This window comes from Ceratina calcarata, unplaced genomic scaffold (assembly GCF_001652005.2).
Source record: "Ceratina calcarata isolate Rehan_Ccalc_2016 unplaced genomic scaffold, ASM165200v1 scaffold92.2, whole genome shotgun sequence".
NCBI classification, from domain to species: Eukaryota; Metazoa; Arthropoda; class Insecta; order Hymenoptera; family Apidae; genus Ceratina; species Ceratina calcarata.
Genome location: NW_017180576.1, coordinates 316,098 through 342,666, shown reverse-complemented (window position 1 = coordinate 342,666; position 26,569 = coordinate 316,098). Strand labels below are relative to the sequence as shown.

Below are 26,569 nucleotides of genomic sequence, written 5' to 3'. Positions count from 1 at the left end.
TCGGAAAAATCGAAAATTTTTTTTTTCTCAAAATATTGAAAAATGCTTTAAGTAAAAGTTGTAGGTGATACTATTACCTATGAAAAATTTGAAGTCACTATAATTTTATCTTTTTAACAGTAATGGGAATGTATAATAACAAATTCAACATGCCAGCATTGTTTAAGTATAAGCCTATACATTCTTAATACTATCGTGCGATACGGTGTGAAATGCAGATGAGGAATTGGCTCGAACATGAAATTGCATTAGAATACTCTTGAACGACGCGAGGGTAAATACTATGTGAAGTGGTCGCTGGAAGAGGAGCCGTGCGCGTGTGTGCGGGTGAGAAATTGAATTAATCGACTTTGCAGTTCGAGGTGACCACCGAGGGTGAAGCTGTACAGAGCGCAGGGGTGCGCGGCCTTGGCACGGACGTGGCGATCGTCTCGTCCATGGTGTTCTTGGCTCAGTTCTTGCTCTCCTGCTGTTTGGGAACGATCGTGAGCGTGTCTGGGACCACCACGGCGGTCGTCTGCGTGGCGAGCACTCTGGCCGCTTGCGGAGCCGCCTCTGCGACCCAGATCATGTATTTGGATCTTTGAATCTACATATATCTTCCGTCGAACAGAAAGTCGATCGATCTCTTTAGAGAATATTATCCGCCGAGAGTATTATCCGCCGTGCTCGTTCCGCTCAGATTTCGCCCTTCGATTTGCTCGTTCGATCTTCCGAGACGAACGAAACGTTCGGACTGTTTGACGATTATTACGACGACGATGCACAAAACGATGGCTCTACGAGAATACAATCGTATGGTATGGTGAAATTATGAATACGACTCGTGAACAGAAATAAATGTGACTCGTGTAATAAAATGCGTGAACGTGAACCAGGAGTGGGAATGTGAAAATTGCTTGCTCAGTCGTCAGTAACTACACGGTATACCGCATATGTCGAAGCCATACTGTATCTCCCGGTTGATCAGCCTGCTCAAGTCCCAAATGTACTTCTTTATGTAACGATCACAGTCGAGATCCTACAAAGTACGGCGAATCCCTTTCAGAATCCCTGTTCCAAATACGTACGAACGAACGACGCGCGTTCTCAGTTTCTTCTCTTTTTACTTGCACGATCTCGCACTGTTTGTTCCTGCAGTGCACGGGAAACGAGAAAAATATCCCGGAGCGAACCGAGTAAGAGTGATCGGAGAAAACGCCCATGTTCGTCCATTCGTTCTCCAGAGTGCCGTGCCACAACGTCCGACAGTGTTCCGCGAGCGCGTAAGCTATCGATCGAATGTGGGCAGGTCTGCTGGAAACGTTTCGGATCACCTTTCAGAAAAGGATGTTTCTTAATTCTGTACTTGCCAACGCTGCCTGCCTGCCTGCCTGCCTGCCTGCCTGTCTGTCTGTCGTATACGTCGTTCCTTACGATTGTTCGACGATGTCTAACTCGTCCCTATTCAGGACTTGGTCCTTTCACGGGACGAGTTTCAAACTCGATCAACGAAATCGTACACCGTACACAAATTTGCACGAGTCTCGAACTTTTACCTTTGCGAGATTGTTCCTGATCCAAACTCTTAAACTGTCGGTAACAGGTTTCCCGGTAGCGAGGTACATGTATCTGCAATCCGGGAAGCTGCAGGACCCGTTCGAACCCCATATTATCACGCCCTTCACGTCGGTCGGCAGACACTGCATTCGGGCAGCGATCTGAACGAGAACGTCGTTCCACCAAATAGGTTTCGAAATTCAGAATTTTCAATCGGACGTAAAAGATAGCGAACGGTGAACCACCTGAGAAGTGGCGATGTTTGAATTGATCAAGGACGGGGTAGTTATGTTCCGTTTAGGTATGGAAGTCGCGTATCGGGATATGATCGTCGCCGCGGTGTTCCCGAGCACGATGATCCTAGCGTCTCTCTTCACGTATCTCTCTATCGCTTCTCCCTTTCACGATTTTCGTTCGAGGTTTCAGTTCGAAAAAAACAATTTAACGTTACCGATCAAATTGAGGCTTTGGGTCGATACATAGAATTTGGAGATCCTTATGTGCTCCTGGAAGAACGGGTCGTCGTATTCGTCCGGTTTAAAGTCGTACTCCCTCGCAAAACCGATGCAGACCACGACGTCTGCGTTGTTGAATTCGACGGCCGCCTCGTGACCGTAACTTATATCTGACGATTGGCATAACTTATATCTGGAAATCACTATTGAAACGGAACTCTAGACGATAAACTTTTTACCGTGCAGGAGATTGGGGGCGAAGGAAGTGAGCTCTATCATGACGCTTTCGAGGAACGTGGCCTTGTCCGGTAGTTCGTAGAAACTCATGACGATAGGTCGATCTTTGCCGAACACGTGACCGTACAGTACTTTGTAGGCGAACGACCGTGCGATGTCCGTCGTACCGTCTGTGATCACAATTTTTAAAGGATCGTTGACGCGTTTCGTGGCATTGGTGACCACGAGCGACCTTTCCAAATCCATGTTGTCACGTTGATTACCGATGAAAACACGATCGCACAACGCGAGCCGTCGACCCTCCTTTCTTATTTTCCCGGCAACGTTCGTCTACTAACAAGTAGATTTTTATGCGACGCACGTGAAACATGAAGTTTCGCATTATTTTCGCGCAGTTTTTTCATAAGTAAGTATACACAGGAGATATCCCGATTTACCGCCGTGAACGAGCTACTCGGAGGAAAGATACCTCGTTTGCCGTGTGATAAAAGAGAGAGTTTATTAAGTGCGCAAGTTATTGATACATTTCTCTAGAATTTCTTTTCTTATACGAGGATAATCCGGGGTCTGTTTCAAGACTTCGTTGCACGCTTCTATCCCATCCGCATAAGCTTTCGCTTTCATCAGACAATGAGCCAACTTGTAAGCTACGGACAGTCTCGATTTGCCCCCGTACTTCCATGCTTGACCGTATTGCGACGCGGCCTCCCGGTAATTTTGCTCCTTCTCGGCGATGTACCCGGACAGTTCGTGAGCCTTGACACAAGTGGCATTGTGCTGCAACACACGTCTCAGTAGCTCGTTGGCCAGATCGTTCTTGTTCGACTGCACGTAAACGTCGGCCAACAGCAGCCAACAGCGTTCGAGGTATTCCGCGTCCTCGAAGGTCCACGTGTTCTTGCTGACGCGTTTCAAGTGGTTCCTGGCCCTGGGCGTTTGCTTCAGAAGTATATGCGCCATCGCCATGCCCAGAGCTGGACCGACGTGGTCCCTCAACGCCTCTTGGCTGGCCAACGCCGTGCAGTCCTGCAGAGCTTTTTCCACGTTCGACTTCTTCTTCGTAGCGAGCAGGAAGAAATTGCTCAGCAATCTGTGCGTCAACGTTTCGTGAGCGCTCCCTTTCGGATTCAGTTCTTGCAGTAAACGGTAAGCCGTCTTCACGGCCATCGTTCTCGAGTCTTGGTACTCGGCGTCCTCGTCGCTGAACACGTCGTTCGACAACGGGGAATCGTCGTCGGGGTCTAAACAGATCTCGATCATGTTGTATATAGCCTGCTGACCCCATTCGGGGTCGCGTCTCGCGAAATTAAACTGGCGAAGCGCGGAATTTAATCGGCCCATGCGCCAGTCCAACAGACCCGAGCAGTAGTAATAACCGGCCGTCTTGGCACCGCCGATCGCCAGCTCCGCTCGTCGCAGCCACTCGTCCAGGTCGTCCGTGTCACCTGGAAACGGTCGAATAGCAACACGACGATCAGCAGGACGCCACCTCGATCGATTCCTCGACTCAGTACCTGTTCTACGCGAAACTTCTATCAATCTTGCCAAGGCTGTCCAGTAAGTCGGCTGCTTCAGCAATAATTGTTTAAAATGGAAGGCTGCCGTGTCGAAGTCCACTTTTCTGAACGCGAGATCGGCCATCATTATCGAGGCTGCCTCGTTGTTCGGGTCAGCGTTTAACACGGCCGTGCAGCTTTGGGCGCATCGATCCAAGTTGTTTGTCTAACGATTCGTCAAGATCAGTTCCAATTCCGATTGCAGCTAAACGGTTTCCCTTTACCTGCATATAAAGCTTCGCCAGCGACAGCAACGCGTTCACGTTCGCAGGTCTCTGGTTCAACGCTTCCTTGTAGTACGTTATAGCCTGGTCGTAGTCTCTCAACGAGGTCGAGTAATCCGCCATCGTGAGGCAAACGTTGGCCAGAAGCTGTTTCTGATCCTCGGAACCTCCCGCGCGTTGCATGTACCTGTGCTGATTCTCCTTAGCTTCCTTCAACGCCGACAACGCGCCCTGAACGTTGTCCGATTTCTCCCGCGTTTTCGCGAGCAACAGTAACAGCTGACCGCGCACCTCCAAACTCTGTAAATCGGAATCTCGACGACCATCTGCCGAAACGTCAACCGATTTTCATTTCGGAAATTTTCGGAAATTTTCGGAAATTTTCGGAAATTTTCGAAAATTTTCGACGCGACGCGGAACAACCGCGATACGAACCTTGTAACTCTTGAACCAGAGTAGCCTCTGCCTTGTCGTACTGTTTCATCGTTATGAACAATTTAGCCAGATCCAATTTCAGGCTCTTAAAGCTATCCTGTTTCATCACATCTCTGTAATAATTGATGGCTTTTGTGTACTGATGCGTTTTTACCAGCGCCTTCCCTAGCTTACTTGCTATCTGTACTTTGTTCGCGGGATTCTGTTTCAAGGCTTGTTCGTACGCTTCTATCGCTCTTTCCGGTTCCTGTATCAGTACGTACGCGTCGCCGAGCATGCTGTACGTCTTTGGTCCCGGGCAATGCTCCACCAATTCCCTTTATAATATGTACGTATAATTCCAAATGATACGTTCGTTAGGCGCGTGTACAAAGCGAGCGAGTAAACAGTATCGTTTAAAACTATCCGCTGGTCATCGTCCGTTCTTAATTCGTTAAAATTCGAGAATAAGATTCGTTCGACGAACACGTGGTTGTCGCGTACGATAACGGTTTTACTGGCTCGCCCTGCACCTGGTCAGGGCGACGTTAGACATAAGACGAGACACAAACCTGTAGCACGTCGCGAATGCGAGGCGATCCTTTTTATACTTCAAGTGAACGTCGGCCAGACGCGTATGAGCTTGCAAATAGTAAGGCTGATCCGGAGTAACTTTCGACAGGCATTTAACAGCATCGTCCAGTTCTCCCATCTCCAACAATAACTCTGCGTTCCCTATTAATATCCTTCCTTCCTCCGTGCTGTTGGCAAGTCTCGTTCTCGCTTCTTGGATCATGGCGATCGCCTCGTCGAATCGTCGCGTCTTCCCGTAAGCCGAGATCGACTCGAGGTACAGAGTAGCTAAATCCGACGTAGAAATGTCGGTCCCCGCGTACGACCTAGCGGCGTGAAAGCTTTTTATCGCGCTTTCCACGTCGCCGTTCTCCTTTTGGACCGTGCCCACTATCAAATGATAGATCGGATCGTCTCTGATCTTGAAGTTGTGACTCAGCCCGACTTCGAGGCTTTGCGAGGCCAGTTGATAATCTCCTCGACGCGTTAAAATCTGAGCCATCAGTAAATGAGCTTCCGCGTTCGAGGGGTCGACGTTCTCCAAAAGATTTCTCAGTATGCGCGAAGCCTCTTCTGAGTCACCGCTCTGCATCTTGGCTCTGCTCAACAATAGCTGAGCGGCGATCAAACCGGGATAGGCTTCCGACAGCTGTTCCAACAAGTTCAAGCTTGGCTCGTCGTAGCTGGACACTTGTTCCTCGACGTTCGTTACCGAGTAGTAGACCAAACGTTGCCTCGAGATGTCCAGGCACAAGTCGGGATTCAGTTTTCTCATGTAATCATATCCGTAAGGCGTGTACTTGCAACCGTTCAATATGACGGTAGCCGCGCTGTTCAAATGGTTCAGACCTTCGACGGAATCGTTGGAGCTCAGTTTAGCGGACAAGAAGTGCAATTCTGCGTTCATCGAGTGCGTCTGCACTTCCATCAGGAAATCGATTTGTTGTCGTGCCAGGTCTGCCGCATCGACGGACGTGTCCGACAATTGACAATGCGCCAATCCCGTTAGCGCAGCGAACGAGGACTCGTTCACGCGAACCGCGCTTCTGTACCAATTCTCCGCGTCGCTCACTTTGCCTAACGAGAAATACAAATTACCGAGCTCAACCATCAGCTCTGCGCTCCTGGCGTTCTGCTGCAACATCTTCTCGGCGATTCTCGCGAGATCCGACAAGATCCCTCGATGCTTGCAGGCGACTCGTGAAAACAGTTGAAGATCGTTCACCAGAACCGTTACGTTGTTCGTCTCCGTGACGACCACGTTCCTAAAATACAGTTGTACTCGTTTCGATCCTTCGTTGTAATCGCCGTCCCTGCAGAGGTTCACGAACGCGTGAGCCTTCATAGCGTCCAGATCGTTGGAATCGATCGACGCTATCCTGTTGGCGGTCTCCAAAACTTGGTCCCAATCTTTCAACGCGAGCTGATTGAACAGTTTCTCTACCAAAGGGAAACTTAGCCTCGGATAACGGACGATCAACGAATTCAGCGTTAGTATCGCTCCCGCATAGTCGCCGTGGAGTTGTTTATACTTGGCGGAACCGAGCAGAGCGTTCACGTCCTTCGGGTCTCGCTCCAACACCGCGTCGAACAAGCTAGGCCGACTCGAATCGGTCTCAGATCCGGACAGATCCACCCATCCTTTGATTGTCAGTACGTTCTTGTCGGACGAGTCGAGCTTGTACGCTCTCTCCGCGTAATCTTTCGCCTTGTCAACTCTCCGGGACGCGAGCAAAACCAAAGCTGTCAACGAGAGCGCGTTCGGAGACGCTTTCCGTCTCTCGTCCCGGATTCTCGTCTCGATCTGCATCGCGGTGGCCCTCTCGGCGTTGTCGATGCTCCCGTGAGCGATGCTTTGAACGAGCAACGCTGCCAAGGTAGCGTCCGGATCACCGATCAAACCGGAACTGTCTTTAATTGCTTCTTGGAACTTGCCGGTGAAAATGTACGCGAGGTTCAGCAGAATTCGTAGACGGTTGCTGGCCGGGTACGCCGCGCACGCTTCCTTGCAACGAAGCAACATACCGTTGTAATAAGATTGACGGCAAAGCCACTCGACCAACGCGACGTACTCTGCCTCCTCCATTTTTGTCGACCGACTGTAGTTTAATCGCAAGTTGAGAGACCTAGGCAAGGCTAGAGACGTGCTCGTCGACGCGTTATATGTTGAATTCGTCCGGATCGGGCAGTTCGTGGGGGCTTATCGGATCCAACGATTCCGAATCCGGGCCCTCTAAGAGGTGCGGCGGTCCAACGACCACTTCTTCCAGATCTGAATTCTTGACGGCAAGATAATATCTCTGCATGTAATCGCACGACAGATACATGTAATAATAATTTACAATGGCGTAGGTGAACGCAGTCTGAAAACATATACTTAATATGATCGCGTGAACTTCGAGACTCACAGGTTGTTTATACGTGGCGAATACTTGTACCTCCGCGAGCAAACGTGCCAGACCTTTTCCCGAGTATTGGTACGGTACGTTGATTCTTTGCATATCTAAAACTCTCCCCTCGGCTATGTAGTGCAGTACCGCTCTTGCTAATTGAAGGTACAGACAAGTTCAGTTTGTGACATTAGTGGAAAGCGGCGTGAATTATTAAAAATATACACTAAATTAGACGAAAAAGAGAAACTGCTGTTGGACACGTTAATTACAATTGTCTTCCAGTTTCACGTAGAAAAGACCTCGTTTCTCGTTATGGTGCACCGTATAAATAGTTCTTGCATAATTACTGCGTTTAATTTGTGACAACGCGAACGACGCTAATTTGTTCATACGATTCATGCCGCAGTGACGAGCATTTAAACGGACGCTCTTTCCGATTATTATTCACATACTTACGCACTCGTTCAAATTTACGAATCACACGTTACTTTATTTTTTGTACCAGCATTTTACGTCCGACGATGTGTTGACGCGAACGACGCATCCAGTTGCTGGGCAACGAACTTTGCAACTGACGTTTGAAAGAGTCTGTGGTGATGGTGGTGGTATTGGCGGTAGTGGCGCTAGTTTTTAAAAGAGCGCGCCTTGTGCGCATCTTGCATGTTCATACAATTTCTACCGGTTATCCCGGTTATTAAATACCGGCACAGTATCACGTACGCTATTGTGACTAAAGTAAATGTTTCATTTACGAATCAACGCGTAGTCACGGTAATAAAAAAAATGCACAACTTGGCGTATGAATGTCGAGGGGATGTAAAAAATGTGATGCTCGTTCTTTCTCTCTCTCGAGTTCGTACAGCAGTATACGTTTATTTATTAAAATGACGTTTCTACTAAGAACGATTTCTATTTTATTCGATTACGATTTCGGTCCGAAAGATTTCACGCCCGTCGTTATGATCGATGAACCAGACCCATGAACATTAAAATGTATTGGTACAGCAGCACGATGTCAACGTAAAGTTGAACCGTTGCAAATACCACTTCATCCGGATCTATCTCTATCCTCCTTCCGCCCATGATCGTTTGCACGTCGAAGAACAAGTACTAAAAAAAAAAAAAACGTAGAGCAGCTTGTGGCCCAACTAGGCAAATCATTTCTCGAAAAAAACTCTATATTAACCATTGACAATATGATCATTCCTATAACCGAGATCACCACGTGTATCGCAGTTATGTACGTAAAGTAGAGGACTATCGTTAAGACAATGAGAGAGACTACAGCAGCCAGCCCGGCGACCGTCATCAGTCCCGTTCTCATTGTTAAATCAAACTGGAAGATCGCACCGTTTATTCGTTGTCCGTTCTTTAAATATACACGGCTGGAAGTACCTTGGTGATCGTCGCGATAAAAGCTATGCCCAAGGTGACTATTGTCGTCATGCCTAACGCCAACAGAATGATTTCGATCTCGTAAAAGACGGACGCGAAAGCGGCCAAGTACGACATCGAAAGCGTCTGGAAAATGATATTTCATTGTGTGAATCTTTGTAGCGGTCCCACTAATTCACCAAGTTAAATTACCAATTTAGTCAGCCATATATAATTGAAAGGTGGCGTGCGTCGCGCGCTCTCGGAAAACGATATGGCGCAAAAGGAGCACATGAAGCATATCCTGACAAAATAATCAACGATTTAGATCTCTTGTACCGAGATTCAACAACGGGGGTCTACGTACATGGCTATGATCCACATGTACCAGTGGATTATCAAAAATTTCCTCGCGTCATCCCTGCAATAGAGTCAATCGAACAAGGGATCATCCGTTGTGAGAGAGAGAGAGATATTGTTATTATTTCGTGCTTACACGAACATAAAGAACGCAATGATGCCGGACGTGATCAGTAATTGAACCGTTAGTAGGCAGAAAACTTTCCGAATGAAACTTCTTCTAACTGTGTCTTCCTTGAAATCCCCGACGTACTCTTCGTCGTCACCCTCCATTTGTCTTCTTCGTTGTTGCTCGAGCCAAGCCCTGTATAACTGTTCGTTCTCCCGTTCTCTCTGCGTTACCATGTCATCCGTGACCGTGACAGTGTACGGTCCCTGTAACGAGAGACATGCGAATCGAGGCCGACCGATTCACCATTTCAATGGGGTACTTACCTGCTTAATCTTTTGCCCCTTGTATAGAGGCGGCAATTGCGGAGGGCCCGGTATGAACCTTTGAGACTCTGTCATCGGGCGATCGATCGACGATTTCCTAAAGAACGTTTAAACCGAGTCATACGCCGCACCTGAAACGCATCGTTGTATTTTACACGGAATTCTCTCTTCTACAACTTCTCTTCGTACTTACGATGAATTTCTTGTCAATCTCGTAATTTGATTAAAACATAAAACACCGATCCGGACACATGATACGTATAACACTTTTCGCGGATAAACACGGATAAACAATTGAATGTACTCTTTTTTTTTTTTAATGCGAACGAAATGAATTTGCAAGATACACGCACTGCGTACGGCATGCACATAAGCGAGACATTAAAGAAAGAGACGCGGTATAGAGAAGCGGAAAAAGTTACTTTTAATTCTCTTATAATGATACAGTTCGTTTGGATGCGTAATGTATAAACAGTGTATACGTATATCTCTCCTCTATAACATTTAACAATAGTGTTCGTTCATAAAGGTAACTACAATTATACAGATAACATCTTACAAATTATAGCGTAACGTCTTTGGGTCTGTTTCACCTTTCGTCGATCTCGACTATGAACAGTCGTAACAAACGTACCACTCATCCGCGGACGTACAGAGTACTCTCGAGATCGATCTCCTCTAATCGGTAAACGAAATTACGAAAACGGTATTACGAAAAAAAATTGTGCAAGTACTTCTCCCCTTTAAAAACTATTCTCGTTTCTTTAACTGTTAAAAACAATCTGTACGCATGCATACGGAGTAACAACACGATCACACGGATAGATGCGGAAGTAATCGTTGAACGTAGGATGTGCGTTTGAGTTTCCGTTTGCGTTAGCTTACCGGTGAACTGTACAAGAAAACGTGATATTGTCGTACGATCGTTTCCGATCGAACGGAATTTCAAGTGGAGCGCACGGGCAGGCAGCGGTTTATGGGATAACGGAGGAGACTCGTATAGCGTATCAACAACGATCGTTATTAATTAGGTAAAAACGTCGGAGAAGCTATTCATGATTTCACACTGGTATCGTAAAAAACGTCGGAATCGGAAAGTGATCTACAAGGTAAGTGATTGTATATAAAAAAAGAAGGTGCTTCGCGCATAGAGCATAATAAACGAACATTGAAACGAAGATCATGTCGCGATGCGTAAATATAAAATTATGTTATACTGATCGTTCTCTGCCTTCGGTCGATAGTCTGATTGAGTATCAGTCTTGTGAACGGCATTGCTGCTAGAAAACTCTTGTACAACGCATTGTACGTGTGTATAAAATTAATGAAGTTCGAGTTTGAAATTGAAAAAGAATTGTTCGTCCCTGGTACGCGAACAGTCGGTAATCCACTCGTGCCGAGTGCTCTTTCCGTTACAATCCGAATTGATTGATTTGTTCTTGCATCTTATTGCGTAAAAACTGCGAAGTGAAATCATCGAGCATTGAAATAAGTATATGTAAAAGTGAGAAGATATTAATTACAATTCATCCGGCTTACCTGTCTCAGATTATAATCAGGTATCAAAATTATTTTCGATTGATCTGCGCTGCCAAAGAAATTTCCCAACTTCTTTCTCCTACTACCGTCTTTAACGAATATCTGCACTCCTCGGTCGACTATCTTCGGTAACTCGGCCATTTCCTGCCACGTGTAAGTCCAATCGATCTGTACGATTAAAAGGAGAAGTTAAAAGAACAAGTTCGACGGTCGACGTGCCGAAAGATGCCTACCCTCCAGCCACCGAACAAGTCGCTATGCTCCACGTACGCTAGCCTTTTATCAGTTAGCAGTAGCACGTCCTTGTTAATGTACAAATGATAGAAATAGATGTCGGTGTTCGCATATTTTCCTTTTTCCAATTCCTACGAGCGAACGTTAAATTAAGAGAAGAGTATTCGGCCAAAAAATGGTGATCGACAAACACGTTGAACACGTACACATAATATCTTGTGCCCTTCGGCTTCGTCTCGAATGTAGGGCCTGACTAAATTGTCCGGCTGTAAAAATCTGGCCGGTCTCACTTTCTTCACTTCATCGTGCAGCTCGGTCGCCCTGAACAGCAATTCAAATTTGTATCGTCCTAAAATCCAGAGCGCGAATCGCCTGTAGATTATCTCCGTACCGTTTCACAGCACCGAACGAACCGCTGGCGAAATCTATGACTCCAGCAGTCGGCCTGGTAACGAGGCCGACCATGCCCTTCCCGAATCCTTTAAAGAAACCTTCCACACCCTCCTCTTTGGCTCCCGATATCGGTTTCATCACGACGCCGGTCACACCGTCCACCACGCCCTGAATCGTTCACACACACACATAATTGAGAAACGTGTTATCGTTCAAAAAATGATAAGATGATTCACCATTATCAAGCCCTTTCCGCTGCGAGCCAGACCCTCTTGCAGATTGGCTGGTTGCTTGTTAAGCTGTTCCTGCCTCTTCCTTTGATAATCCTTGTCGAAGGTCAGAGCGGCCAGACCTTTGCCTAAAATCACATTGCTATAAATACACGACGAACGAATACAACATACGTTAAATGTCAGGCTTACCCATAGCGCCAGTTATCTTCGAGACTGCTCCAGCCATACCTCCCACGGTGTGACCCAGCATGCTTCTCATGCCGAGAAACAGACCCTCCGCGAACTCTCCAGGGCCTTGGATGGCGCCTTGGAAAGGTTCGTAGAACAGATCTTCGATGCCTTTCATGGTACCCACGACGAGTCCGTAAGGATTGCCTATGACATCGAGGCCCAGAACGAGTACGTACGCTTGTTTTATAGCTTGTCCCACGTAATGCATCGTTGCTTCGGAAATCAGTTGCTTGTTGGTCATGAAGGTGTACTCCCTTTCGAAATATGCCAATCTGCGCAAACATTCACGCGGAACACATTATTGTTCATAAGTATCATTTCACATAGCCGGTACAGTAATTTACTAGAACGGCGATCACTTGAAGACGATGTCGTTGATATCGGTCAACGTGACGCCTATCCCTTGTAACAACACGTTTAACACCTGGGGCACCGCGGAAGGCCCGCTGCTGCTTCCGGTCATGGAGAAACTTATATGAATCTGGAATGAAATCTGATGTCAGTGGCGAACGCGTTTCACCGACTGACTTTTTTTTTACGCCTATACGTCGAGATACTGTTTGAAGAGTGGCAGTATAAAAAACTTTTCGCTGGGATAAGGAAAAAGTTGTTGCAATAAACAATTTCGTTTGCAACCGCAACAAACAACTTTTGGCGGTACCTACGACTATCGTTTCAAACATTTTCTCGAATACGTTAAGACTGATCGATCGACTATATTGCTAAGTTCCACCCATGGCTTCCGTTACCACCCTTTAATGATCTCTCCTTGCGATAGAAGACGCAAACACGAACCTTCAAAGGTGAGAAATGCAACAGGTCGAAGAAGTTCTTCTGCTCGGCCGTAGTGATCAGTTTAACGTGGTACATTAACGGCTCGTCGACCAGTCTCATGTCCAATTTAAACAACTTGCTCTGCGACATTCGAAGAAGCGATTATTTCGGTGCTCGTTCGCACTCGCAAAACTTCGATCGGTGGATCGATGGAAACTCACTTCCTCGGCATCGTTCATTTCGTTCGTCTCGAACAACCCCATGATCGCGTTGATGGAAATTATGTCCACTTTTACGTGGAACTCCTGTATGAGCACCTTGAAGTACCGGAACTGTTGCACGTTACTGTGCGCCAATAATCGTTTGACCATACTGAGTTCGGCGAACGGTTTCGTAACTGTCGAAAATACAGCAGCGACGTGAATCGATCGTCGAATACGATCACGCGTCGAGTACTTACCGGTACCCGATGTAACGCTTCTCGGTGGTGGTACCGGGGCCAATATAACGGGAAAGACGCAGTCTGCGAGTTGATTATCGATCTGCAATCGGTTGATCTTCGCGTGCAGCTGAACCTGATGCGCGGAAGTGCGATATTGCAGCCATAGACCAGTTTGAAAAGTACGCCTCAGATACCGATGATGTGGCCTCAACATTTCCATGTTAATATAATCCACCTGTGATCACGATTCGTTCGATGATAGAGAACACGTAAAAACAACGTACGATTTATTTGATTCGTTTTACCTCTAATCTCGGTTCAAGCATGACCTTTGCGTCCGGATCTTTCCCTATCTGTGATTCTCTCATGTACTTCTGATAGCCTTCCTCTATGAGTTCGACATCTTTCGTACTGAGACCTCGCCAACGATGAGTGCAAGACTTGCGCGACTCCCATATGATCCCCGAACTGACAAATCCCCGCAAATAGTAAAATTGTTGAAAGTCGAACGAACGAGCTTCCCAGTCGCGTGGCTGTTACCCACCTACCTGGCTATGCACAGATACAGTAATTCGGATTTCGTGTAATTGTTGACGAGCGAGAGGCCGACACCGTGAATCGTTATCGTCACGTCCTGATCTATGGCCTCGAAGTCACCGGCCAGTTGACAATCCTCCGCGACTTTCATGCTTGACGTGAACAAGAATACTCGCTGGGTACCGTCCAAGAAGGACACGTAAAACACCTCGTCCTCCACGTCTGGCAATAGAAAACTTCCCAGAGTGTCCTAATAAAAATTAGACAGTCGCGTGTAATCGGTAACTTGCGCAAAAGAACATAGCGTCGTTAACAGCGTACTTTTCTCAGCGTGTCTTCGATCTCCTTCTTATGACTAGTTTCCCAGACCACCTTTCGCGGACCCGCAGGGTTCTCCCAAGTGTAAAACATTCTATTGTACGACTGTACAGATCTGCGAAACGATTTGTTCGATGATAAACACCGAATTATCGATCCGAAGTTTTTTCGTTCAAACGATCCTACCTGACGTTCAACGAACCCTTCTCCCAGAAGTTGATAGTGTGCGGAGTGTGATTGATGATCAGGGCAGGAGCATTTCCGTCGCTGTACAACGACAGGGAAATGTACACTCCTCCTTCGCTTATTTGTACGTCTACGTTGATCCCTCCGTACTGTCGACAGCAACAACGATAAAGGATAGAGACACGAATAGTACGTATCGGACAGAGGAGACTGAGTCAACGGACCTTGTTGTTTAATTTGAGTAAAGTAGTGTGGCTATCCGTGTAAACGAACGGCGCGGTTTTCTCGGGATCGCCCGCGATCCTTGCTCTCAAAGTCTTCTGTTCGTGCTCGGAATGTGGCCAGAGAGCCGTGCATTCGCCAGGGGGTACCTACCGAACGAATAAACGAATAAACGAATAAACTGGGCTGGCCGAACCCTTTGATCGAGATTAACGATAAAATACAATTGAATGGTACTTTGGTCATAGTGTCGGCCGGTCTGTCTCCCTCCTGACATTCGATCAGATAACGCGAATTATTTATCAGTACATAGTACGGGGTAAACGTGATCTGCTTCGTCAATGAATTATAAGTCAGCTGATTGTGAACTCCGATCTGTAATGCGTAGAGGATAGTTAAATTGCGTACAGAGACGAAACTGGCTGTTGAAAGAGTACCAACCTGGAACGTTAGGCCATTGTATCTACAATCCACCACCCCTTCGCTCCCTGCAACGTCTATCGGGAATTTATCGGACCACTCGCCGTCCTCCACTCTGATCATCGCCTTCTTCTTGCCGAAGAACACTTTCGAGCGGAACGAGAACAATATTGGTCCCTTGAAGTTCTCCGGGTGATACAACACGTTTAAATAGTCTTCCCCGCTCTGAAAATATTCACACACGGCACGATTAAATTCGATTCGACAATTCCATTGCACGCAAGAACGTTCCAGTCGACAGTTTGCATCTTTGGCAAACACAACTTTGCGTTGACGTATTCACGTGAACGTTCGCCGACACCGTATTCGCCAAGCTTGTAACCGTACAACCTGTCGCTTAACACGTATCTCAGTAAACAAGGCTTGTACATTTTTGTCTCATGTCCGTGAAAGTTTCTGTACAAGTACAAAGTGTCGGTAAAATTATGAGTAAAACATTACACATGGGACTAATTCTACGAGTGCTATTTAGTAATTGTGCCTTATACATGCCCTTAGTAATATATGTACAAGTGTACAAGCAATTTACACATTCTGGATTTATTCTGGATTCTTTTAATGTTGCAACGTTAGTGTATGGTAACACAGCGGTAAGCTAACAAAGAGAACTGAACGATGATCAAGGAATCTTCTTCTGATCAGTCAGAACGTGAGAAGCCACTGGACATCGCGATACGAACGAGAATTAACAAGACATCGACAAGTTAGTTGTACGGCAGTCTTTTGCAATATGTGTATTAACCATCACCAATATAAAGTGAAATTCAATATATCACCGAGCTACGTGCATTCTTCCTCTTGCATTCTGCGCGTTGACGGGGCACGCAAACCAAATTCTGAAACGTCATGTCAAATTCTATGTATAGTCTTGTTAGATCGTTCGACGGTTCGGTATGCAATTCTCTTCCCACGCGACTCGATTGTTACGCGTGAAAATGTTTATCCGTCACTGACATCGGGCCGAATAAAAAGAAGTTTACTTTGAAAAGCTGGTTCCACGTTCGGCGAGGCATTGCGAATCGTAATGATATGAACTCGGATAGGGAATGCTTTTCAAAATGAACTTTGATCGAACTCTAGAGCGATAAAACGTTGCACATCGAGAGATACAGCCACCGTTATGACTATGTGCATGTCGATCATTTAACTAACGATACTGCGTCCAAAGCGTGAACAATATGTGATATCACTACCTTGATCGGGCTTGTGCGTTCTTTGCCACCTTTACTTGATTTCTGTAAAATAACGTGTTGGATAAGATACACGATCGTTCGGCAAACATGTACGTATTGTCACACTACTTCCGGCATGCATAACGTAGCATAGCACTTGCAGGTCTCACAAAAGTATCATGACTCAAGCATTGCATAGAGATTAATTGCATGCCCGATCGACTATAGTAATTCATACTATCGCTCAGTATATAAACGTTGGTTCGTACTTTTACCACCTGATTTCTCGTGAAAAATCATGAACACAATTTCTACGGTCCGTCGCTTAATAAAAAGAAAAACGAAAAAAAAATTAAAATTAAACAGATGATACATGGTTGAATTTATCGAGATCTTTTTCTAATTACACGTGTCAAAATTAGATGGCGAAATTCACGTGAAGCGAAAGGAAAAATAATAAAATTAAATTGGTAAACGTTCAACTGGTGTGCTACTCGGGGAGTGGTTGGGGGTGCGATATTTACCCTGTAGGACAACATCATGCCTGTCTTGTTCAACATCCAGAACGGGCAGTACAGAGCCATGATGAGAGAACCGTGCTGATGCGAGGTGTGCATTCCTAAGTCCATCACCACCTTTTGCGCGCTGTCGAAAGACTCGAAAGACCATACGGAAAATTCCGGCGGATTCGCCAGTATCTCGCCTCGACACGACCAATCCTTCTCTAAATAATTCGGTAGCTGTAACGCGTTAAATATACACGGAATAGCTTCCATCTATAATACAGGATCTTGGCAAACGAGGTATAAAAGTCTTATGCTTACCTTTATGATTACGTAAGATTTACCGGGATCGATCGTAGGAATCTGATAAGACATGCCGGCTTCCAAGAGCTTCTCTTGCACGGAACCAGGCAGGCATACGATAATGTCAATCGGCAAGAAATTTTTCAGATACAGAGACGGGTACAGGTGAACATTGTAAATGGTACTGGCCATTGTGTGTCGGTTGGTATTTTCGTAATAGACCTGTTCTATCTCGCCGACGACCTACAAACGATATACAGTTGGCGTATATTACCACGTCTTTCTTTTTTCTTTTTACGTTTCAACATCGCCTCTATCACGCTTTATCACTACCATCTAACGAACAACTCCGTCCATAAGCATAACAGTAAATACCTTGGAAAACGTGCAACGAACGCAGTTTCACGAAGAACTGTCTGTTCGATTTGCGTGTGAATGATTAAAAATAATGCGATTAAAATCATGCCAGTAACGAAACATATACGAGTTGTTACACACGCGTCAAGAGTATAAAGACTATCTAACGCAGCAGTATTAAACGTATCTGACATCGACTTTTACTCATCAACGTATACATGTGTACTAGGTAATAGCGACTGGGACTCAAGACTATAGTTTAGGAAAACCTGTAATTTATGGGGTAGTACCTGAACAGGTGCTTCCAGATATCTTTTGTGCTCAGAGGGTAAATTTTTCAAGCAGAGACGCTTGTCGCAATCAACGAAACGACCGAACACGGATCGCCAGTTAATAGCATTCAACAATAAGCCAATAGTGTCGTTATTATATAAAATACTACCAACCATAATCACCACGAAAAACATCTAAAAATAAGAACTAGTGCTTATAAGAGCATGTACTGTGATTCCTTTCATTTTTTTTTTTTTTTTGTCGATATACGTGTTTGATGGAAAAAATAACTTTCCTTGCTCTCTACATCATTGTAAAACACCGTCGACAATATGTGTAATGTAATATTGTACGTGTGTGGTGCGCGATTCGAGCAAGAGTCACTGTGACGTGTGATGTGTTCACAAACAATAGGTGTGATCGTGATCGTTACCTTCATATAAAATGGTTCTATCGCGTCGTGCCTCGTGCGGCTGTCGCACTTCAACAGTTTCGACATGCTAACGGTCTTTTGCAAATCTTTCCAAACGAACGGTTCCTCGGACACCATGTATCTATAAAAATGAACAGAATGAACATGTGAAAAAGAGTAATGTACCACGAAAGATATACACACCCGTCTACGCTGAAGAACAGCCAATACATGTTGGTAGGTGTGTACACGGTATCTAACGGCAGGTTTAATTTGCTCTCAGGAGCTACGGTGCCCACGCACTCGACCTCGTTCCCGCGTTTAGTCATGTAATAAACGGATATCGGTCGACTGAAATGATTGTGCACCTGTCGTGGAACGAAACAGAACCGTGAGCTCGCCACGACGAACTCGCCGGTGTTAATTATTAATTGGTGCGGCGACTACGTACTTGTAGGATACTTCTCAGAGTAACGATCGTGCTTCCCTCGTCCACGACGACGTCTGAAACGATACCCCATTCCTCGGAGCCTTCCTTCCGATATCTCAACGAGAAGAACCTCTTGTCGGCTCTTAAAACAGGTATCGCCAGGGTTCCACTGATCTCCTTAAACTTGAAAGACCACAGTACGCGTTAGTCGCCTCGCGTCGATCGCGCGGCTTTTCATTTCAACTCTTTACCGTGATGATAAATTTATCGTCGTCCCGTTCTCCGATCGTTTCGATCTTCAATTGATCGAGCAACGGTATCTCGGTTCGCTTCGTCTTCGGGGCCAGCTCAACCGACGCGCCAGACTCCAAAATCACTTCCATGTACGCATCGCTGCTGGCAAGCTTCGACCCGAACACCTACGACAACATCTTTCATTTTCGATACCGCGCGCGCGTGTACGTTTTTTCATGATACGTGTCTCGCGAACCTTGAAGTTGCTGCGCTCCAAGTCCAGGACCATCGCCGCACCCGTTTCGTTCCTAAGTACGTAAGGCGCTGCAACCTTCTTCGTCCCTTTATCGCCAGCTTCGATGGCCGACGAGAACGCGGCTCCGAGTTGTTTCAGCACGTCGATACAAGTTTTGGTCACGGTTATCTCCAAATTCTCGGTCGACACTATGTCGATGGACATCTTGGGCGTTTGATGAAACTCTTCTATTTCACTGTCAGACGTAGGACTGACGGCGCTCAACGCACCTCTGGAGTCCGCGGACACGTCGTTGAACTGCAGCTTAAGCTTCAATTCCCAAGGCGTTGAGACCCGTTTCCCATTCTTGGTTCCTTCTATCGGTTCGATCAACGGTTCCCACAAAGCCAGGCGACTGTTGTAATAAGCCATGATCATAGACATTGTGTATTCTATGCTCATGGTCTTGGTGCTCCAGTCGTTTATGTTGCTCTGGAACCCGACGTGAAGCAGGAGCATCGGCAACGTTTTGTTGCCGACACCCGCTTCGAGCGTGAACAAAATCGTCGGCGCCGAGATTATCGCCAGCTCCGGTTTATAGGCCGCGACCTCCACGTCGTCGTCTTGGTAGACGAAACCTTCGACAGCCTCCACCCCTACCTCCGTCTTTAAAAACCAATATTCGTTCTCTTCGAAAGGCGTCACTATCCATAATCCTTCGTAATTTTGTTCGGCGACGACCACCTCCTCGTTCGTCGGTTCCTTCATCGTGGCGGTGCGAACGACTTTGCTCAGTATCTCTATCACGCTCGGGGATACCGACAGATGAATGTCCGTGCAACAGACATCGACGTGAAGGCCCTTGCCCTCCGGTGTGGATCCCGCCACGCTGATGCTGCACGGTCTCAGTACCTGATATATCCAGTCGCTCCTCTTTGCCGGATTGTATACACCAGCTAAAACGGACAGATCCTTTATAGAGCCAGTTATCACTTGATGCTCGTCCATCATACGTGCTTTCAACGACAACTCTGTGTTCAATATGATACAGTTCGAATTGATATTGTCCATATCTTCCAATAAAATGAAATCTGGCTTCTCGACGAGTACGTTGACGGTGAACATCCTCTTGGTCGGCGACGCGCCGCCGGTAATCTGTCTCCTTTTGACCGCTGTCTCGCTCTTCGGCGGAGACGGCGGTTTGGCCGCTGCCGGAGCCTCGACTGCGAAAAAGTCCTTGATCTTCATCAGATAATCGAGAGACACGATTATACTGAAGGAGAACACTCGGACGTCGGCGAACGTGTCGTTCGGACTCTGTCTGACGGTCACGTCCAGCATGCTGCGCGCGGTTCTCGACGATTCCTTCTCCATGTCGTCCATCGACGGCACCGCCGTGGTCCTCTCCATGATTCTTATCAGCGAGCCCTGCCTACTTTGGCGGGTGTCGTCCAAGGTACAGTTCATGAGGAGGATCGAGGTGACCAGTAGTCCGTCGGCGAATATCCGGCCCTTTAACGCGAAATGAGTCAAACAGAATTTGGCCAAACCATTCTCCGGCAGATGAAGCAGAGAACCCTGCGACTGCAACGACGTCGAGCCTCCCGTGTACAAGTTGATGACGAGACTGTCCATGACGAACTCGAACTTGACGGACGTGTGGACATGGACTCGCTCTTGATGTTCCACGTCTTCTGTCCCGGCCACCGTGGCTCTCTCGTATTTGTCCGTCTCGCGGTGCCGCAACACTTCCACCTCGAGTCTCTTCTCCGCCTGGTTCACGCTCGTCATCAGCCGCTTCTCGTCGTCGAACGTCTCGCCCAGGTTCTCCGCCAACACTTGCATCGTGGTCGCGTAGTCTTCCTTGCTTATCAGTATGTTGATCTTGTTCAATCTGCCGGACATGTCGATGTCCGGTATCGAGGTGAACCAAGCGGTGGACAGATTACGCTTCATCAGCAACGTGAAACTGACCGGTTCCAACAGAAGTATCTCGTTGTCAATGGTGAACGTCTCCATGTTCAATTTGACCCGTGACAACTTCAAGTTTTGCAACTCGATCCTCATCTCGTCCACGACCGGCGAATCCCCGGCTTCGTTCGTGATCTCCAGCTTCTTGAACACGTTGCACACGGTGAGATTGCCCATGTCCAGCGTGAGACATTGCTCGCTCCTCGAATGCATAGGGACGTAGACGACGGGGGCTTTGATCTTCACTGCGATCCCGATTCGGGTCGCGCTCTCTTTCACGTCTTTGATGTTCGTTTTCGCGGCCTCAGCCGCTGCCGCCGACGCGTCCTTAATGGCCTGCTGGGCCGCTTGAAAGTTGTTCAAGAAGCTCATTATACTGCCGACGAACGCGTTCAGAAAGACGACGCGATAACAGCCCATAATGACGGTGATCGACATGTTATTCTTCTCCATGTCCGTCAACTCGGTGTTGTATATTATCGCTTGGATCTGCAGAGACTCCGTGTCCTCCGTCACAGACACGATGTCTCTGTAAGCTGACGCAGCGTTCAGATCCTTCACGCTGACGGAGGACAGATTGACGTTCGCTTGAGAATAGGAAGCTTTCATTACATAACCGGCAGTGATCCCGTCGATGTTGAATTCAGTGATCTCCCTGCAGTCGCTGGCCATCTTCATACAAATGGTTCCAACTTTTGCCTGTACCTTTAGATCGACGTATTCCATCACCGCCCTCCGCCGCCGACTCCTCGTCGTCGATCGAAGCTTTTGCTTGTGAATCTGCTCCCTCAAAAACGTCGAGGTCTCCTCTTGGATCGACGCCAAGTGAGACAAATGGGTGGGACGTCCGCGCAGTTTGACCTCATCCTTCTCCGCTTTGGCGCTCATTATAACGTTCGTCTGATCCTGCACGTAAGACACGAACCGAAGCAGACTTATGAGAGCCTCCTGATGCAGTAGAACGTCCAACGTGGTGAACTCCAGTCTCAACAGTTGGAGAACCGATCCGTGTTTGGTCTTCAACTCGGGAGATTGCTTGTTCACGTTCACGTACTGCACGGTTATCAGATACTCGGCCTTCCCGTACAACATCGGAGTGTTCACCATGAATATCTCCCTTTGTTCGTGATACTGCTTCACTTGAACGCCCCCTAGTCGCAACAGTATCTCTTGATCGAAGGTCCGTTGCAACATCTCTGCTTCCACCTGCACTACTTCCAGCCTCATGAATGGAACGATCGTGGCGTCCTTCTGAGACGAGACTATCACTGCGAACTCTTTCATCTCGAATTTCATCTCCATGTCGGTCGTTTGTTTGATCACTGTTGCGCCGCCGGTGCCTTCCTCGTCCTCCTCCTCCTTCTTCTTCTCGGAGATGGTCGTGGTAATGTCTCTAAGTAAGGACAACTGCGAGACGGACTTGCTGAGCGACAATTTCGCGTCCGTCGGCTCCTCTTCTTTCGGTAGGGGAATGCTCTGGGCGATGGACAGAGCTTGCAGCAAACGGGCATCCGTTATATCGATGACGACCGACGGTAGCTGTCCGATGAGCCTGAGTTTCGGCAACAGAGGATCGTCCGTTATCAAGCATTTGTGAAATTGGATCTCGAGCGTCGTCGGGTGTAACAGAGACATGTCTGTCGTCGTACCGGACGAGATCGTTCGTCGCCACTCTTCGCCCGGTAGCGATACCAACACTTGGAAATCGACAATCTTCAGAACGAACTTGTCGTAACTATACTCCCTGAGATGCATCAACACGTCCTCTTCGCTCTTACCCATACTGATCAGCTGTTTAACGGTTACCTGCGCCTTCCCGTCCTCCTTTGATTTCTCCAACGAGTGCATTCGTAAGCTTCCAAGATTGACGACCAACAACGATTTCGTCCCGTTGTAAAAGCCGTCGTGCGGTACGATCAACTGGGAGGCTTGCATGTTCACTTGTATATCCAGCACCGAGTGCTTCTGAATGGCATGCTCCAGACCGAGAGCCGACATTTCCTTCAGACCCTCCAGCTGTTCCGCGGCAGCCGCTTGGATGGTCGTCAAAGTCGACGAGTTTTTCACTTTGAACAAGTTCACTAATTCTATCACGGTTTGCGCGTCGTAAACAATGTCCACGGACTTGGACTTGACTATGACACGATCGCCGCATAACTTGTCGAGAGGATTCTTCTCGTACGAGACGGATAATAAAACGTCCGTGTCCGCGTGGTGCTCATGCGAATTGAACATGGAGGGAACGTGTTCGGCTTGCTTCGTCCCCAACAATTTCATCTCGTTGATCGAGGCGGTGACCAAGACCGCGTTGGCGGACGGTCTCGACTTGAAGCAAGCTTGAACGCCGTGGAGCTGAAGATCTAAAACGCGCGGGTCCTCCTTGTCCGTGTCTAAGACTATCAGCTGAAGCTCACGCAACAGGAATCGGGTGTCGATCATCTCGTACGTCTCGGGGTAATGGGCCGGGGCACTGTTCTCTTGGTAGTCGATCGCTCTGTACAACTTTTCCTTCTCCTGCGGCGTCATCGCCTGCTCGAATTTCCGCATTATGGCAGCCGCCGAGTTCAACTCTTGCGTTTCCTCCGCTTGCGAGCCCGACCATAGGAATCCGAACCAGCCGCGTTTCGCTCTCAGACTCGCTTCCCTTTCCGCCAGCTTTTCCACTTCCATCTCGATCTTTTGTCGGATGATGACCAAATTGAATATGTCCAACTTCCTCTCGCAGTCGGTCAGGAGTTCTTCTATCTCTTGCGCGACCTTTTTACTCGTCAACTTTGTTTGGTACGCGTCGGCGTAAGCCCGGCACATGTCCCGATGCTCCTTCATGTGATTCCAGTCCCAATTTCTACGATTCCTTCGCACCGTTTCCTCAAGCACGCTAGTGTACGCAAACTTCCACCTGAAACCGACGACGGCGATCTCACCCGACTTCAAAGGATCTATTTCAACGCGTTAAATTCCAACACGCTACCATTCTTTGTAGTGTCCCCTGTACGACGTCAGGTTCGGCCTGTACTTTCGATACGGCGCAGCCTTCTGTGCTTGATCCAAACCTTCCCCCAATTGAACGAGAGTGTGATACTGCTTCCGCGCTAATCCTATCCTCAATTTCTGCATCTCCAAGTCCAGCCACACTTTCGGGATCGTGTAATTGCTCCCATCCGTCTCGGGCTTTGGGTTCAGTTTCAATTTGGCGTTTACGTTTATCGGACCCAATACTACACAGAAGTCAGAAACGATTACAACGATTACCCTGGAGATACGTGACTATCCCGAACATTTGCCGCTTACAATATTCGTAACCGGGTGGATTGTAATCTACGGTCGCGATTCCGCTACAAAATAGATCTGTATACTTGGATTGTGCATTTGTACTAAACTGTTCAACGGTCGTGTTCAGATACACCGCCAAACCGTCCAATGTGCATAGCTGAAAGAAGAGAATGTTTTTTTTCATTCCGATGGACACTCGTTCCTTTGGTCAGATCTCTGCCTACCTTGTGTATTTGCAGGATGGCATACATGTCTCTCAAATTACCGTCGGTCTGCCAGGTGTCTGTGCAACTTTCCAGGATGAACTTGTTCAATGTGAAACCGACCGAGAACGGATGATCTTTGAACGAAATATGATCCTCGTATCTCACGTGTATCCGTTTGATCTCGACGTGGATATTCTTTATCATACGCGCAAGCAGTTTCTCAATCATCGAATCGTCCAACTTTTCTTGCGCTAAAACGTATTGATCGTAACTAATTGAATCGGTATGATAAATCGAAGAGAAATCGTGTGAGGGGGCTCGTTACATTTGGTATCTTCCAACAGTTTCCTCTTTTCGACCCTCGCGAGCTCGGCGCGCTTCGTCTCGAGCTGCATCCTCGCCTCTTTTTCCGCATCGTACGCGACCTGACTCGTCGGTACCACCAGTATGAATAATTCTTCGATGATGGCATCGATCTGCCCGTTCCACATATCTTTGAACGGTATCTTTAATATAAGCTTCCCTGAGAACAGTTTCCAGACGAATGTACAATGTTAATTCGATACTTTATGTTTCCATATTCGTTACGAACGATCTACGAACCTAATCTTCCATATTCCAATCTGATGGGTAAATCTAATACGTCTAACGCCGAATCTTTTATCAACAAGTCGGTCAGTACTACATCCCCTAGAACGAAAAGTAGTCATGAAATATTTTCGCGTTCGACGAGCTCGTAAGTGGAGAAATGGAAGGCCATCAATGCAACGATCTCCTTTTGCCGCGGCTCGAGTTTATCAACTAATTAATTATTAATTATTAACGCAAATCAATTATTAATTTTTATTTAACCATGATAATACAGATATTCTGTTTATAAGCGCACGTGCGTACGTTTGTAATATCATCACGTTTCCGTTGCATAAGCGATAAACAACTGGTCTGAAAGAACGTGATATAAATAACAGCTGATGTCACATAGATGCACTAATAATACGATACACCTACGTTTGACTACTACATTTATGTACGCGTTATCAATCGGCTACTTATCATCGATTCAATCGGTTTTCTCATCTTCCCGGGCTTCGACTGCCGACCGAGTGCCGACGACGACGACGACGACGACGACGACGACTGCCAATCGAAACGGATGTTACGCACGGAATCTCGAATATTATTTTGCGTACAACAACATAATTATCAATAAAGAAGAAAGGATCGTTCGTCTAGGGCCTATAGGCTGTCGATTAAACATGCCTCGGCTCGAAGCGTTTCATCGACGAAACAGAAGTTTCAGTGCGAATACAGTTTTTATGCAAATCGTAAATATACGTAGAATGCCACACATGGTGTTACACTTACCTCCCCATAGACTCAGTTTCAGTTGCGTAGAATCTAAATTTTGAATGTACTCCCCCAACACTTTGTTCAGGAGTTCGGCGACGATCGACTCGAAGACCATTTTTATTTCCCAGAACGAAACAGATGTTTATATAAAGAAAACAATTTCCCGAACCAAAGACGAGCTCGATAAATGTTCGTTCGCCAAGTGATCTACGTTAAATAGTTGGCGCAGAAATGTGCATGGACGTACGATCGATAGACCGCATAACCTTCCAGCCTTAGGTATCTTTTTAAAAAATGTAAAATCTCTTTCCGTGAACGATCAAAGTAATCGACACGATCCTCGAGCCGCGATCATTTACCGTCGTCGAACATCCTTATTTACCATTTACTAAGTATCATTAACCGGATTTCGGTTCTTATTAAAATAAGACACTGTCACGCCACACTCGAAGTCTTGTAAAGAATTACGAATCTGTATAACGGAGTTTTATCCTAAATTTTTCGTAATTCGTATGACAACATGTTGCGAAAATATATGATAGACCGTCAACGGTTTGGAAACGTGTGTAAGTAAGGCGTAAAGGCGACAAAGGCGTAAGTAGGCAGGGTACATACATATACACTCGTAGATTTCACCGACTCTACCTTCACGTTCTAGTCAGTCTACACATATATTTCGCAATGCTTCGTTTGATGACTAA

General features: G+C 46.9%; 6 protein-coding genes across 16 annotated transcripts in view; 1 reads left to right on the top strand and 5 right to left on the bottom strand.

Moving 5' to 3' along the window:
- The window catches only part of lovit (loss of visual transmission), a 6,048-nt gene extending 5,168 nt beyond the window's left edge, over window positions 1–880 (top strand). Inside the window, exon 9 of one of the 2 annotated variants that reach the window (XM_018035594.2) lies at window positions 357–880. In XM_018035594.2, coding sequence (XP_017891083.1) covers window positions 357–587 — 231 coding nt within the window. In that variant the 3' untranslated portion in view covers window positions 588–880. The remainder of the gene's footprint in view (window positions 1–356) is intronic. The other variant, XM_026819001.1, reaches the window with a different exon arrangement.
- A 15-nt stretch (window positions 881–895) lies between these two features.
- On the bottom strand, window positions 896–2,495 carry LOC108631581 (malate dehydrogenase 1). The gene is made up of 6 exons (XM_018035595.2): window positions 2,234–2,495; window positions 2,019–2,164; window positions 1,785–1,937; window positions 1,539–1,700; window positions 1,110–1,316; window positions 896–1,021 (listed from the first exon to the last, which is right to left on the bottom strand). The coding sequence occupies exons 1-6, from the start codon at window positions 2,475–2,477 to the stop codon at window positions 911–913; spliced, it is 1,023 nt and encodes a 340-aa protein (XP_017891084.1). The 5' UTR covers window positions 2,478–2,495; the 3' UTR covers window positions 896–910.
- A 40-nt stretch (window positions 2,496–2,535) lies between these two features.
- LOC108631579 (tetratricopeptide repeat protein 21B) lies at window positions 2,536–7,103 on the bottom strand. Its single transcript, XM_018035591.2, has 5 exons — window positions 4,998–7,103; window positions 4,447–4,763; window positions 4,012–4,337; window positions 3,746–3,953; window positions 2,536–3,676 (listed from the first exon to the last, which is right to left on the bottom strand). Exons 1-5 carry the CDS (start codon window positions 7,082–7,084, stop codon window positions 2,733–2,735), a joined length of 3,882 nt encoding a protein of 1,293 aa, XP_017891080.1. The 5' UTR covers window positions 7,085–7,103; the 3' UTR covers window positions 2,536–2,732.
- A 30-nt stretch (window positions 7,104–7,133) lies between these two features.
- On the bottom strand, window positions 7,134–7,803 carry LOC108631583 (protein NATD1). Of its 3 annotated transcripts, none has more exons than XM_026819013.1 (3): window positions 7,661–7,803; window positions 7,407–7,543; window positions 7,134–7,298 (listed from the first exon to the last, which is right to left on the bottom strand). In XM_026819013.1, the coding sequence occupies exons 1-3, from the start codon at window positions 7,788–7,790 to the stop codon at window positions 7,158–7,160; spliced, it is 408 nt and encodes a 135-aa protein (XP_026674814.1). In that variant the 5' UTR covers window positions 7,791–7,803; the 3' UTR covers window positions 7,134–7,157. The 3 variants fall into 3 exon arrangements, with proteins under 3 accessions (XP_026674814.1, XP_026674813.1, XP_026674812.1); XM_026819012.1 differs by having other exon boundaries at window positions 7,134–7,361; window positions 7,437–7,543; XM_026819011.1 differs by having other exon boundaries at window positions 7,134–7,543.
- Window positions 7,804–8,333: 530 nt separating this feature from the next.
- On the bottom strand, window positions 8,334–9,862 carry LOC108631582 (protein lifeguard 3). The gene is made up of 7 exons (XM_018035597.2): window positions 9,561–9,862; window positions 9,262–9,500; window positions 9,133–9,186; window positions 8,979–9,069; window positions 8,787–8,912; window positions 8,578–8,727; window positions 8,334–8,501 (listed from the first exon to the last, which is right to left on the bottom strand). The coding sequence occupies exons 1-7, from the start codon at window positions 9,633–9,635 to the stop codon at window positions 8,349–8,351; spliced, it is 888 nt and encodes a 295-aa protein (XP_017891086.1). The 5' UTR covers window positions 9,636–9,862; the 3' UTR covers window positions 8,334–8,348.
- Window positions 9,863–9,961: 99 nt separating this feature from the next.
- On the bottom strand, window positions 9,962–26,529 carry Vps13 (vacuolar protein sorting 13C). Of its 8 annotated transcripts, XM_026818983.1 has the most exons (35): window positions 25,527–25,655; window positions 25,413–25,460; window positions 25,122–25,208; window positions 24,844–25,041; window positions 24,537–24,769; window positions 24,331–24,469; window positions 24,011–24,257; window positions 19,090–23,938; window positions 18,851–19,018; window positions 18,621–18,782; window positions 18,374–18,537; window positions 18,191–18,311; window positions 17,775–17,951; window positions 17,146–17,370; window positions 16,846–17,061; window positions 16,343–16,384; window positions 15,926–15,985; window positions 15,111–15,314; window positions 14,907–15,044; window positions 14,672–14,818; window positions 14,448–14,596; window positions 14,265–14,376; window positions 13,955–14,193; window positions 13,712–13,874; window positions 13,425–13,641; window positions 13,186–13,361; window positions 12,986–13,105; window positions 12,550–12,671; window positions 12,149–12,462; window positions 11,963–12,084; window positions 11,725–11,894; window positions 11,540–11,654; window positions 11,333–11,464; window positions 11,100–11,267; window positions 9,962–11,020 (listed from the first exon to the last, which is right to left on the bottom strand). In XM_026818983.1, exons 4-35 carry the CDS (start codon window positions 25,007–25,009, stop codon window positions 10,973–10,975), a joined length of 9,825 nt encoding a protein of 3,274 aa, XP_026674784.1. In that variant the 5' UTR covers window positions 25,010–25,041; window positions 25,122–25,208; window positions 25,413–25,460; window positions 25,527–25,655; the 3' UTR covers window positions 9,962–10,972. The 8 variants fall into 8 exon arrangements, with proteins under 8 accessions (XP_026674784.1, XP_017891072.1, XP_026674785.1 ...); XM_018035583.2 differs by lacking the exons at window positions 25,413–25,460; window positions 25,527–25,655 and adding an exon at window positions 25,884–26,529; XM_026818984.1 differs by lacking the exon at window positions 25,413–25,460.
- Window positions 26,530–26,569: the final 40 nt, after the last annotated feature.

Bases quoted from the DNA above. Each gene is read 5' to 3' on its own strand.
- LOC108631581 (XM_018035595.2), bottom strand. From the start codon at position 2,477: ATGGATTTGGAAAGGTCGCTCGTGGTCACCAATGCCACGAAACGCGTC. The intron at 2,165-2,233 runs GTAAAAAGTTTA...GCCAATCGTCAG, and splicing joins CGCCCCCAATCTCCTGCACG to ATATAAGTTACGGTCACGAG. The intron at 1,022-1,109 runs GTAAAAAGAGAA...CGTACTTTGTAG, and splicing joins AACAGTGCGAGATCGTGCAA to GATCTCGACTGTGATCGTTA.
- LOC108631583 (XM_026819011.1), bottom strand. From the start codon at position 7,790: ATGAATCGTATGAACAAATTAGCGTCGTTCGCGTTGTCACAAATTAAA. The intron at 7,544-7,660 runs GTAATTAACGTG...ACCTTCAATTAG, and splicing joins CGTGAAACTGGAAGACAATT to CAAGAGCGGTACTGCACTAC.
- LOC108631582 (XM_018035597.2), bottom strand. From the start codon at position 9,635: ATGACAGAGTCTCAAAGGTTCATACCGGGCCCTCCGCAATTGCCGCCT. The intron at 9,501-9,560 runs GTAAGTACCCCA...CTCTCGTTACAG, and splicing joins AGGGGCAAAAGATTAAGCAG to GGACCGTACACTGTCACGGT. The intron at 8,728-8,786 runs GTACTTCCAGCC...GCGATCTTCCAG, and splicing joins TTATCGCGACGATCACCAAG to TTTGATTTAACAATGAGAAC.
- LOC108631579 (XM_018035591.2), bottom strand. From the start codon at position 7,084: ATGGAGGAGGCAGAGTACGTCGCGTTGGTCGAGTGGCTTTGCCGTCAA. The intron at 4,764-4,997 runs GTTTGTGTCTCG...CATATTATAAAG, and splicing joins GCATTCGCGACGTGCTACAG to GGAATTGGTGGAGCATTGCC. The intron at 4,338-4,446 runs GTTCGTATCGCG...ACGTTTCGGCAG, and splicing joins TCTGGTTCAAGAGTTACAAG to ATGGTCGTCGAGATTCCGAT.
- Vps13 (XM_018035583.2), bottom strand. From the start codon at position 25,983: ATGGTCTTCGAGTCGATCGTCGCCGAACTCCTGAACAAAGTGTTGGGG. The intron at 16,385-16,845 runs GTAAATATCGCA...GTTATTTTACAG, and splicing joins GCATGATGTTGTCCTACAGG to AAATCAAGTAAAGGTGGCAA. The intron at 11,465-11,539 runs GTACGTGTTCAA...GTTCGCTCGTAG, and splicing joins AAGGGCACAAGATATTATGT to GAATTGGAAAAAGGAAAATA.